This window comes from Protopterus annectens, chromosome 2.part1 (genome assembly GCF_019279795.1).
Source record: "Protopterus annectens isolate FY-2018-M chromosome 2.part1, PAN1.0, whole genome shotgun sequence".
NCBI classification, from domain to species: domain Eukaryota; kingdom Metazoa; phylum Chordata; order Ceratodontiformes; family Protopteridae; genus Protopterus; species Protopterus annectens.
Genome location: NC_056729.1, coordinates 1,335,900,077 through 1,335,913,904, shown reverse-complemented (window position 1 = coordinate 1,335,913,904; position 13,828 = coordinate 1,335,900,077). Strand labels below are relative to the sequence as shown.

General features: G+C 41.0%; 1 protein-coding gene across 1 annotated transcript in view; it reads right to left on the bottom strand.

Moving 5' to 3' along the window:
- Positions 1–1,043: 1,043 nt before the first annotated feature.
- GPR157 (G protein-coupled receptor 157) overlaps positions 1,044–13,828 on the bottom strand; it is a 240,411-nt gene continuing 227,626 nt past the window's right edge. Inside the window, exon 3 of the mRNA XM_044063559.1 lies at positions 1,044–1,256. Coding sequence (XP_043919494.1) covers positions 1,044–1,256 — 213 coding nt within the window. The remainder of the gene's footprint in view (positions 1,257–13,828) is intronic.

Genomic DNA, 13,828 nt, shown 5'->3' with positions numbered 1-13,828 from the left:
GTACAAATAGTGCTTGGCCTCACAGAGGGGTTCCAGTGGGAGTGGGTGTACACTGGGGTCCAGCTCCAAGTCCAATGCTGAGCAAGAACTTCAGCAAAGGATAAGGGAATGGAATGAAAAACTGAAGACACATGATACAAAACTAAGCACAGATAAGACAGTGGCAATGGCAGCAAATTAGGGAAATCAGAAGAAGCTGAGAATTGAGAACTGAGATAGAAGGGAAGATACCGGAACAGGTAAATAGCTTCAAGTACCTGGGAGGGGTGGTTGAGAAGGGAAGCCTGAATGGGCTGCAGCTATCTGGCATAGATTCTCAGGTGTAGTCTATGACAGAAGAATGCCAAAGAAGCTGAAAAGTAAGGTGTACAAGACAGTGGTGTGACCAGTACTACTGTATGGTGCAGAAACCTGGGCAGTAAAGGCAGAACAGTTGAAGAAGCTAGAGGTGGTGGAAATGAAGTGCCTGAGAAAGGTGGTAGGATGCACTCTGTGGAACAGACAAAGAAATGAGGACATAAGAACAGAAGCCAAAGTAGCTCCAACTGCAGAAAAGATCAAGAACAGATTACGATGGTTCGGACACATGTGCAAAAAAGGATAAGACAATCTGGTGAGGGAGATTTGGGACAGACAGGAAGAAGGTAAGAGGAAGCGAGGGCGTCCAGCAAAGAGGTGGATGGATTGTGTGAAAGAAGATCTGTGACAGTCAGGCATGAGTGTTGAAGAAGGCAGGAGTGTGGCACTGAATTGAAAGAGATGGCGACAATTAACACTATACCCTGACCCCATGTAGAAAAACAGGAAAATGGGGCCTGATGATGACTTTTTACAGTGCTACACCATTCTCATACATATATTCCTTCAAATACACATCACTAGTTATTACAATGTTATCATCTCTGTGTATATAGTGTTCCGCTAGAATATCTAAATAAATATTAATTCTCGTTATGCTGCTGCAATGCTGTTTAATTTATCGCTACAGTGCTGCAATACTTAATTTATCACTATGCTACTATAATGTTGTTTAATTTATTTGTTTAAACAGTGCTACTTACATGCAAGGCTACCAGTGTTGGATTCCAGACAGTAGTAGAGTTGCAAATTGCCAGTATAAACCTCACTGTACTCCAGATCCGCAAAATGATAAATATGATGGGGATAAATGTCAGCTTCTTATCTGCAATCGACGAACTAGACTGGTAACTTGAAGTCCTGACTAGAAGAGGGCGGTATTCAGCTAGTGCAGAGTGCTGCAACAGAAAAATAAAGATTTCACATTTAAATAAAGACAAGTGAACAGATTTTTATACTCCAATTAAAATCATCATCCAGTAATCCCTAAAAAATATTGAAAAATTTTATTAACCAAACATACAATACCACAACTCTCACACACGGCATACCTATGTGGCCAAATATGAGCAATTAGTTAGCCACGTGTTTAACTCGCAAACAAAATTTCAAGCTAAGTGCTACTGAAGCCATTCCAATAAATGTGATCAAAATAGTGTCTAATTTTCTGTTTTAAAACAGATTATTAAAGTTAATGTATTACTGATAAAGTCACTCCTCTACACATTTTAAGTTTTCAATACTCCTTTCTGTAATTCAAGAATGCAATTTACATTGCAACAACCAACAACTGTCTTATGTACTCTCCGTTATGTATACAATCAAATGTCTTTTTTTATTTCTTTTTGGCAAAGTTATTTTTAACTGTGTGTGTGTGTGTGTGTGTGTGTGTGTGTGTGTGTGTGTGTGTGTGTGTGTGTGTGTGTGTGTGTGTATGTATGTATGTGTATATGTAGGAGTGCTACAGAATCTTGAAAGCCCAAAATTCTGAAAGTTCAAAAGCCTGAAAACACACAGGATACCAACACTTACTATATTCCAGCACAAGTACATACAGAAACATATTACCCTTCAATATGCACACCCACACCCCCTGCTACTTAAATATAACAACTCTGAGATTGCACTTCAGTACACTAAGTACAATCTTGGAGCTGATATATTTAAGTAGCAGGGGGTATGGGGGTGCAGGGGGGCTTGCCCTCCTGCTTATACTTGGAGAACAGTAATATAGTTTGTGTTTTATTTGTTTCTGTATGTACTTGTACTGGAATAAAATGAGTGTTGGTATCCTGTGTGTTTTCAGGATTTTGTAGCGATCCCGTGTATGTATATGTATATGTGTGTGTGTGTGTGTGTGTGTGTGTGTGTGTGTGTGTGTGTGTGTGTGTGTGTATATATATATATATATATATATATATATATATATATAAAATTTTTTTTTTTTTTGTGCACGGTATGCTCCACTGCTTCATTCCAACAGCTGCCCCATTACCCTTGTCAATCTTCGCGTCAAACGTTCAGTCCCTGTTCAACCATGGATGTTCACCTGAATTACAACCTGGGCGTGTTGTTGAACTTAACAGTGCCTTGAGGTTGACTCTGTCCAACTTCTGCTGCGGGATTTTTCACTAACGCCCACACTTCAGTTATGTGGTGATGTCCTGAGGGGTGGGTGTGTAATGGAAAAGTGCAACATCTCTCCCCACCTCCTTGTAAGCTTAGCCATGTTCTTGCCTTAATCCTCCCCTTTAGACTACATGTTCCCCGTACAATCCCCAGTCTCTGCCAGGGATGGCATTACTCAATGCGCATGTAACTGCCCACCCACTCCAGGATTGACTCATCCTGTACCCCTCTCTCCCTGCTTTTCTTTCAGTCATCCAAGATCCTAATCAACCTGGGTCGGCTGGGCTGTAGCCTGGGCTTTATCCATGCCACACAGAGTGGCACAATATTATACTTCATCTGTGACCTTAATTTCATTTTTTTCTTCTCTCAAAGTCAATGGTCACATGCACTGCAAGGGTGCAGACTAACTGGAGAAAAGGAAACAAATGTTTTGACTGGAGATTATTTCACATTTTGACTGGCTTCATCTTGAAATCTGGAATTTACTGACAATGTGAAACCTCTCTAACCTTGTATTTTGTGTTACACATTTATTTCTGCTACTTGTGTAACAAATGATAGCAGAAAATGTTTTTCAAAAGAGGCTCCAGTTTTTGATGTGAGAAGACCACATGAAAACTGCAAATTAGTAACCATGTTACCAATATGCAGAAGACAGAATGTCTGGCAGTCACCCTTTCACTGTCAAGCCAATCTAAAGGGAAAGAGCTTGAGAAATACTTACAGAACAGAAGAAAGCAAAAACTAGGAATAAACCAAGGTTGATGAAGCCTTCCTATGGAAAGAGAAAGACCAAGCATATCAGATGTCGACACTGTCCAATGTTAGTAGAGACTGTTCTGTCTGGAAACCTAACGAGTTAACATGTGAAGATGCAGCACCCAGCAACTATTAAAAAACTGATGTTTGGTAATTGAAACAGCTCTCCTTTTTTCCCCAAGTTCTGCAACCCGGGTTTAATGTTATGTAATTAAGCGTGTGAGGCACAACCCTCACCGGTTATGATGAGTTTGCACTCAAGTTATCAGAAAGTTGTACAATTACTACGGTAGATTATATTTCTGAGTTTGAGCAGAGATCTAAAAATATGAAATTATTTCCTGAAGTGCAGATTACCTTTAATTTGTCAGGCAGTACTTGTGTAACTGCCCAAAAGAAACTGCTAGGACAAACTAAATGTTAAGATCTGATTTTACTTCTGTGAAATCTGCTGTCCAAACCATTTTTTTTTTGCTAAGAAAACAGACTCATAGCAGCAGCAGCAAGAAGAATTTGAGTAAAGCAAGCTCCTGCTTTTTTTTTGCTGTGCAGAAAAAATAATTCTAGGACTTCAGAAGAGATGTCCAGGGGAGCCGTTGCACTGCTCCAATCTCCTAAAGCACTTCAGAAACAGATGAAAGTATGCCGTTTGGTAAAAACACACTAGGTGAGACAAAAGAAGGAACAATGCAAGTGAATGTAACTTAGAAAGCTGTGGAACACTGCATTATCATACTGTTTTCAGAAAAGTCTCAAGAGATAGACAAGTTTTGTTGCTGAATCAGTGGCATTCACTGCGACTGATAGCACATGCGCACTCGGGGGGGGGGGGGGGGGGTGAAAAAATGGACAGAATATTAGCAAATTAAAAAGGACCAGTGTAATATAACCCTCAAAGTGTAGCTTATTCAACGTGAAGGATGGAAGAGGTGTGCGGCCCACAAAGAGTAACAATTCTGAGAAAAATGTTCAGAAAATACCAGACTAAAGCAGATGGTGTTCTGGAAGCCGTTCCAATATTTCTCAGTAAGACTTCTATAAAGATAATGAGACGCTGCAATATATAAAACATAAAACAGAAATGTATAAAAACAGTCAGACTTGAAATAAAAGCCTCGGCACATTATTCCATAAACACCCCCAATAAAAAGAATGAAGACAGTTCAACTGAAAGTGAGATCATGACATTCACGAAACTGGCCCATTTCTTAATTTCGAATTTCAGTATTTCAAGTTGAGAATGTCGAAATTGCAGTTTTGTCGAAACTGCATTTTCTCAAATCTTAGTTTTTTGAAGTTTTAGTAGTTGTTGTGTGGTGTGTAGTGTGCTGTCCCTTTAATACTTCGTTGTTTCTGGGTTCTAGGCACGTGGGCTGATTTAGGTTTATTAACAGAGATTCAGGTAAGTTTGTATGTTGTTAGGGTTTTGGATAGGATTTTAGTTTGATTTAGTTTTTGGGTAAGTTTTAGAAATTGGTTAGGGTAGGGAGTTTAGAGTGTGTGTGTGTGTGTAAATGTCGAAAGTGGTGATGTTATACATTTGTAGTGTGTGTGTGTGTGTTATTCGTGTTAGTGCGACCTCGGCGATAGTATATATATAAGTAGCAGGGGTAAAGGGGGGCACAGGCCCCCACACGCGGAGTGCATGGGGGCTTGCCCCACTACTTAAATATAAGAGTGTTATATGTAGGAGGAGGTTTAATGTTTATTTTCATTATTTTAGGTTTAGATATGTGTTTTCATTTTTGTGGGCTTTAGATGTTCTCAACTAAAATTACTGCAATTTGAGATTTCAGTACTTTGAGTTTTAGAAGTGAACTCTCACAAAACACACAACAAAAGCACAGACTTAAAAAAATAACGTTAAAATTTCACAGGCAATTAGGACATGTCTCTGATCACAAACTGCAAAAAATATTGGATGACTTGGGCAATAGAGACCTCAGATGTGTATACATTGTAGAACACTTTGTTGTGAAATGTGCATAAAATACATTAAGCCTGGGCCTAGGTCTACTGGGCACAACATACAATGAAACATACTAAGGCCAAATGTGTGTACCCTCGTATACGTAATCATTTCACCTAATTCAGAAGAGGAAGAATTATGATAACTAAGAAACCATCACAGCAAATGGTTATGAAGGAAGATGAGATTCATATTTCTTTTAATCCACAAAATCTGAATACAATCCACAAAAGAACATTACTGATTCTTTACAGTTGAAGTGGTCTCAAGAATATCAAATAGTTTTTTTTAGTACCAGACACAACGGTATGATGAGTGTGATGCAACTACTGAATAGCGTAAAGCAAACTCCAAGTTAAACATGTACAAACGTAAAATCAGAGTAACAAGTCTGAAATATATGGGCCGTATTCGAATCTCAGGCAGTGGAAGAGTTGTATAGACTAATCACTTTAGTGATCAACCGTAGTGAGCAGCATCTTCTAGGTAGCAGAACATGTACCAAAGACTGCTCTGGTACAAGGCTAGCCAAATGGTACTATAGAAATTAGTTCTAGGTGATCTGGTTACGCTGTTATCTAAAAAGGGGACTAGTACTTGATGGTGTTAAGTGAGATGAAGACCCGGCCTATGCCAAACTATACCATGGAGCCATGTTAACAGTGGTAGGGGTCTACAGGCCCCAAGTGGACAGTATGCATGAAGCCCAGCATCCCTGGGGAAGTACAGTAAGTGTCCAGTTGTCTAAAGTGGGATACCTGGAACAGTTCCGATGGGTAAAAGCTGGACACAAATCCAATCAACCTGCCAAAACCAAGCTAAGGTTTGCTACATTTAATATAGGTTAACTGATGGGATGCTGCTTGGGGGTGGATGATCATAACTGTAAGGAAGAGAAGTCATATTCTGTGTATCCAGGGGAAAAGTTGGACAGCAGCACAGTGCAGAATAAGTCTCTAGGCCTGGGATCCAGATTATACTACTCTGGGAGAGGTGAGACTAGAGATAGTGTAGGAATCACAGTGAGATACAGTGGGACAGCTTTAAAATCAATGACATATTCATGGCAATCAGACTCCATTGGCATGGAAAAGAGGGGATTCAGGCAGCAGTTGCAGGTAATCCTGGAAGAAGCAGGATAAAATAAGCTGGTCTTGACAACACGTCATATGAATGCTTACATCAGAACAGAGAACAGGCTACAACGATTGACGTAGTCCACATGGCTGCAGTAAGAATAATGAAGGATAGACTATTCTGGACTTCTGTCTGTCAAAAGATGGTGGTGGCCAACCCAAGGGTCAGCAACACTGACCATCACATGACCACACACAAAACTGGCAAGTATACAACATGGCAATAATTCCTGCTAGTAAGGAAAGTGCACTCAGATGAATCAGAGACTGCAAGGGCAAGACTTGTAAAACAGTTGGTCCTCACCATGAATTACTGTTGAACACAATTATGCCTGAAAGTTGACTGAAGCAAAAGCAGGAGAGATGACATACTCATGGCTCTAGTATCCCAGGAGCAGGAAGATGAAGTGAAGAAAGAAACAGATGGGCAGAAGAAAAATTACAGCATCTCAAAACAGCGCGAGTGAAGACAATAGAGTACGTCTGCAGTTGAATCATGTGTGAAAGCTGGTGGTGGAACATAAAAGTCCAGAAAGTTATCAAAATAAAAGTGTGCAGGAAGTAAGAGGTAGAAAAGTGTACAAAGGAATACCAGCCGGTAAAGAGATTAAGAAAACAACTGCAATGGCAAAGAACCTCTACCAGCTTCTGGACAGCGACTCAGATGACATTAAGAATCCATATCACACTGCAAGGCAACAGAAAGATAAAGACAGGGAGCAAACGCTGGGATCAAGGGCAGATGGAAGGAGTACTTCAAGAAGCTTTTGATTGAAGAAATCCCCTTAGAAGCAAACCGCCACAATCATAGACTACTAAGAAAAAGAAGAACCCATCATAGAACTAGCATGAAATGTGTTAAGGAAAATGAATTCAAGGGAAGTGGCAAGCTCTGATGAACTCACAGTGGATATGATTAAGATGATGGGTGCATTAGTGGAGAAATGGCACTCACTGTATGGAGAGACAGAGAGACAAAGAGACACATCCCAGACAACTGAATAATAAGCATTCTAGTAACAATGTACAAGAACAAAGAGGACATTTACAACTGTGGGTAGTACAAAGGTACCAAACTTCTGACATGCTGTATGAAAGTGCTGGACAAGGGGATGGATACCTGAATACACTGAGTAGTGGAAAGCAGACTGGAATGAGGAGTTCCTATTCAGGTCTGGGAGAACCACAACGGACCCAACGGCTGCAGTGAGAAGAAGCTAAAGATGAAGAAAGATTCCAACTGGGCATTTCTAAACATGAGACAGCACATGCATATCATCATATCCAAATAAATAATGTGAGAAGTCCTATGATGGTGCGAAGTCCCAGAAAAAAAAATGGCAGAATTACTGCAAGCCATGAACAAGGACCCAATGACATGTGCAACAAGTGCTTGGACTGATAGGGGTCCTCAATGGGAGGAGGTGTGCATCACAGTTCTGCTCTGTGCCCACTCCTGATCATACTGGTGATAGATCACAGGCTGGAGGTTCAGACAAAAAAAGCGAGTTTATGTAAATGATGTGCCACTGCAAGCAGACTCCAAACAGGAATTAAAGCAAATTATATGGGACTGGAACTGGAGGCACGTAGGATGGATCTGTGTACAGACAAGACAGTGGTCAGAATAGTAAATGGGAGACAACCACAGTGAAAAACTTCTCAAAAGCGAACTTCTCACTTCTCAAAACTGAAGTGGAATCCTTCAAGGCCCCAGGGCCAGTGGAAACTGTGGCCCAAACTGCAGAATCCTATATAAACGCATTCTACGGACATCTCCAGGAATGCATGCTATGAACACCTTCAGGAATGCATGGATCATGCGATCCCAAATAAAACCAAGACCCAATCCTCCAAAGGCAGACGTCCTGTCTGGTGGACCCCAGCCATAAACAAACTATACAATAGAAGGAGGAAGCTACTAAATGAAATCCCAAAAAGGGAAGGCATCACTGATCAGTATTAGCAAAAAACTACGGGCACTCATAAAATTGTCTAAGGCCAGCTTCAAGAGAAAAATTGCACAGGACACTAAGGATAATCACAAGGCTTTCTTTAGTTATGTTAGGAACCTGGGTGGTAATTCCCAGATATGCTCAGAATTAGTCCAAAATGACAAAAAATACACTGAACCCACAGACACTGCCAACATCCTAGCTGACAGGTTCAGCGCAAACTCTACCTCCCCCCTCCAAATGGCAAAATATCTATCCCAGCAGAGTGCTGCCCCCCTGACATCTCAGATGCTCAGGTAAGAGCCGCCCTCACCAAAGCAAAAAACACAGCATCAATGGGACCAGACGGTGTCCCAGGCTGGGTCCTACATGAACTCCAAGAAGAGCTAAACCCAAACATAAAACTACTGTTCAATCTCAGCCTTACTACAGGATATGTGCCCAAAGAGTGGCGTACAGCAACAGTGGTCCCTCTCCATAAAGGTGGTGCCTCAACGGATCCTGGAAACTATCGCCCCATAAGCCTGACTAGCTTGGTCTGCAAAGCTATGGAAAAGATAATCATGGACCTCATAAATAAAGATATTGGGGACCTACAGACACTGGATCCTACTCCGTTCGGCTTTGTTAAGGGCAGATCCTGCCTCTTAAACCTGGCTGATTTCTTTGAAACAGTCACCAAGGCGATTGACGAGGGGAAGGTGGCCCACATAGCCTATCTGGACCACGCAAAAGCCTTAGATACAATACCCCACTCTGGCATTATAGATAAGCTCACCAGCTTAAATATAAACCCCTATATCAATAGATGGATTGCAAACTGACTCAAGGACAGAACCCACATGGTTAGAATTGCTGGAGCTATGTCAGACTCCAAACCAGTTACAAGTGGTGTCCCACAAGGCTCAGTCCTGGGACCTCTCTTGTTCAGTATATATTTCTCGGAGGTACAGGCCAACACGGAAGGACTGTGGCTGACCAAGTTCGCAGATGACTGCAAACTGGGCGCCATAATCGACTCTCCAGCCGACACAAGCATCCTCCAAAAGGGCCTCATAGAAACAGACAACTGGTGCCAGAGCCATGGCCTCAAGCTAAATGCCAAAAAGTGTATAGTCATCCCCTTTGGCAAAAACAAAGTGCCTACAGATTACCACATAGGTGGTAATCCATTAAGTACAGAAGAAGTAATTAGGGACCTGGGGACCCAAGTTGATAGCAATTTCTCATTTGACAACCACATGGTCAAAGTGGTTAGAAAAACATTTTATATAGCCCACCTAATCATGAAGGGATTCACATCTAGATCAGGAGAGGTCATTGTGTCTCTTTACTCATCCCTCATCAGGCCCATAATTGAGTACAATGCCCCTTTTGGGATGTACCTTACCAGACACCTGCAGCAACTGGAAAGACCCCAAAAGTACCTCACCAAGAGGATCAAAGGCCTCAAACAGATGCCATATGCTGCCCAGTTAAAGAAACTCCAGCTCTACTCAGTGGCATACCGCCTGCTCAGAGGCGATCTGTGCCTGACGTATAAAGCCATGTCCAACCCGGAATTAATGGGCATGCTGCACCTCAGAAAATCCAAATCCCATCGAGCTACGTGCTAGAGAGACTTGAACCTCAGCACTGAAATAAATAGGACATGCTGGAGGGACAGATTCATAACCCAGAGGCTCCCTTCACTCTGGAATAAAATCCCAGCCCAGGTTAGGCAGAGTCCCTCATTGACTCTCTTCAAGAGGAATCTTGATGAGTGGATGGGAGATCGTAGGATCACTTCTGTGTCACTGTTAGACAGAAGCACAGTATACTAACCTCGAAAAAGGGCATAGCAAAATAAATTTAAAATGGGTGGCGAAAGTCAAACACATTCTGGCTAGGCTTATAAATGCCCTAGGGCAGATAGGTTCATAGGTTCATACTAGGCTATTAAAAGAAGGTAAATGCTGCATTAGAAGGAAAGACAGTGAAACATATTACCAAGTGTGTGGAAGATGTGTCTGAGGAAAAGTAGAACTCAGCGACAATTAGCTGGAGAACTTGAGATTCTAGCTTTGACCTCCTCAAAGTGTCAGGGGTATTGTGCAACAAAAGGCCAAAGAAGGCGAAAGTGACATATCCAAAACAGAGGTGTGACCAGTGCTTCTGTGCGACACAGAAACCTGGGTGGTGAAGGTAAAGCAGCCACGGAAGCGTAAAGTGATGAAGATGAGACGCCTGAGGTGGTAGTAAAATGCAGACTGTGGGAAAGATGAAGAAATAAACCAAAAGTAGTTCCAACTGCAGAGAAGATTAAGGGAAAAAAAAACCTACAGTGGTTTGGTCATATGTTTGTTGTACACATTTTGGTCGAGTAAGTCTGGGAGTGATAGGAAAGCAAAGGAAGAGAAGGACATGCAGACAGAGCTGGATGGACTGCAGGAGAAAAGATCTGTGACACACACGCATGACTGTCAAAAAAAGGTAGGACTATGACACTGAATAGAAAGATTTAGCAACAGTTGATGCAACCAACACACTAACCTCATGTAAAAATGGGATAAAAGGGTAGATGACAAGTCAACAGGTTTGAAAGATGATAGAGAAAAGATCCAAGATAATGTGCAAATACCAAAGTCATCATCATCATCCCCTTTTTCCCATTTACATGGGGTCTGGGTATCGTATTAACTGTCGCCAGCTCTCTCGATTCAGTGCCACTCTCCTGCCTTCTTCCACACTCATGCCTGACTGTCGCAGATCTTCTTTCACACAATCCATCCACCTCTTTGCTGGACACCCTCGCTTCCTCTTACCTTCTTCCTGTCTGTCCCAAATCTTCCTCACCAGATTGTCTTCTGCTTTTCTGTACATGTGTCCAGACCACCGTAATCTGTTCTCTGATCTTTTCTGCAATTGGAGCTACTTTGGCTTCTGCTCTTATGTCCTCATTTCTTCGCCTGCCCCGCAGTGTGCATCCTACCACCCTTTTCAGGCACTTCTTTTCCATCACCATTAGCTTCTTCAACTGTTCTGCCTTTACTGCCCAGGTTTCTGTACCATACAGTAGTACTGGTCGCACCACTGTCTTGTATACCTTACTTTTCAGCTTCTTTGGCATTCTTCTGTCATATACTACACATTGATACTAATACAGATATTACAGGTTTCCAGCTATGAATATCTTGCAAAATTTGCATTTACTATGTCTGTGGCAATTATATGAAAGTCAGTAGAGACAGAGGCAGCATGGGATTATAGTTTTGAAATGTTCTGGAAACTAGTCAGTTGCTGATGCTGCATTAGAACACTATAATGTGGATAAGCTATCTGTGTTGCAAACAGATGCCAATCAAATCATTATGGAATCTGCAATGTTACAAGAATGTGGGCCAGCAGCATTTGCACATGCATTGATGAGTTGTACTCATACGAAAAATGAGCCGTCAGCAACCCTGGATTTAAGGGATGATGGAAGAAATTCATATGTAAACTGAGCACAAACCTTGCAAAGCATATTCAAGTCTTTTTAAATTACACTCAAGTCTTTTTAAATTACACCTCTGAGACTGCAGTGGATGTTATGTAATCTGCAGAAGTAGGATATGAAAATGAAATGAGAGACAAGGCAAGGAACTTCACAGAGCAGATATGTTGTGTAAACCATATTTACAAAAGAAGTGAAAAACTGTTAGAAAAAATGGAGATTTTCTGAGTAAATTCCAGTTAGCAATAACAGAAGAAAAACCAAGTGTGACAAATGCAGCTTCTGAAAATGCTATACTGAAAGGCTAACTTAAGCAAACAATCAGTAAAGTGAGAAATTTAGTGTTGTCTTCCTTCAGGGGAAAAATAAGTGTTGTCCAAGCTGCTTGACGATCAAAGCTGAGACTAAAACAGCTCCCAATCAACCGAAAAGAAGAGGATACATAAGTCACATGTGAGAATAGTAAAGTGCAAAGAAACAGCAAGTGGTAAAACATTTTGGTCAAAAATCAAGTTTCGCATACAGCACCCAGTGCAGGAGTGTGGCACCTTCATTGCATGTCATAACCATTCAGATGCAGAATACGAGCAAGAATGGTTTCAGAGGACCGTTGAAGAAGAGTAGGTAAAGATTTGTTCTTGTCTACAGAATCAATTTATTTCTTCCAAGTTCTTTGAAATAATGAGATTGGCAAACACAACTAATGCAAATGTGATTAATGTACTGAAAGCTGGACTGCTGAGTTGGGGGGGGGGGGGGGGGCTAGTGTTCTCATAGCTGACAACAGTCCACAAAGCTGGCTCCAACATGAGGAGACCTAACAACTGTCTAAGGCCGGACTTCAACATAAAAAAAAAAATCCCTTCCATAAACAGCCCAGCCCTAGAAAGCCTAGCATAAGAATGTCCTAAAGCAACCTCGCACAATATCTGAGCATCAGAGAGAAAAACATTGCTCAGAGTCAAACCCTGATCCTTAATTATTGATAAACAAGTGCCTTAAACCTCCACACCAACTGCCAGGTCTCCTTTAATTGTATTTACTTATTTGCTAATCACGGACGATTAGAGCCTGTCAATGTCAGTCATACAGTTTCATAGTTGTGCTGTTTATAGTCTGCATCAGTGGTGCAACAGGTAGTACATTTGCTTTTGGTGCAGAAGTAGGAGTTCTATTCCCACACTAGCTAGACAGATTGTTGACACTACAGTGCAGCATAAGGGGGGCTCCACTCCTGAGTGCACTGTCCTTTGGATGAGCTGCCTACAAAGTATGAGCCTGTTAGCTTGCTGGCCATTCCCTATTGCACATCACCAGAATGCCTTTTTGTAATGTAACACAGGCAATTTACACTTTGAGGGCAGCAGGTCATGCATTTGTAGATGAAGCACTGAAATGCAAAGACTTTTTGTCAGCAGCAATGTCTGCATCAGTAACATTTCTCAAGTTGGAATTATTCAGATGACTTTTACTTCTGCAGAGATTGTGCATACTGAAATATATTGCTGGATTACAATGACAGCAGTTGAATCGCTTATTTTTAGGTGGAATGTTCTGAAATGGGTAGTTTTGTCATTATTGGTTCATATATTATGTTTCACTGTTTACTGCAAAAAAAAAAATGCACAAAACTACAAATTTAGAACACAATCAAAAGTGTTGCTGTATTAAACAAGAAATATAATTTAATTTAATACCATCAGGAAGCTGAATCAAAGGCCGTATGCTTTTATGCATGGGGCCTATGGTTTGAAAACAGCCCAAAGGTACATGTACACTTAGTCTGCCACTGATCAAATGTATAGTGGATATAAAATGTTTACACATCTCTGTTAAAATGCCATTTTTTGTGATATAAAAAAAATGAGACCACAATAAATAATTTCAAAAGTTTTCCCACCTTTAATGTGACCTATAACCTGTACAATTCAAATCGAAAAACAAAATTTGTTAGGGGAAAAATATAAAAAAAAAAATGTACAATAAGCTGGTTGCATACGTGTGCACACTCTTAAACTAATACTTTGTTGAAGCACCTTTTGAT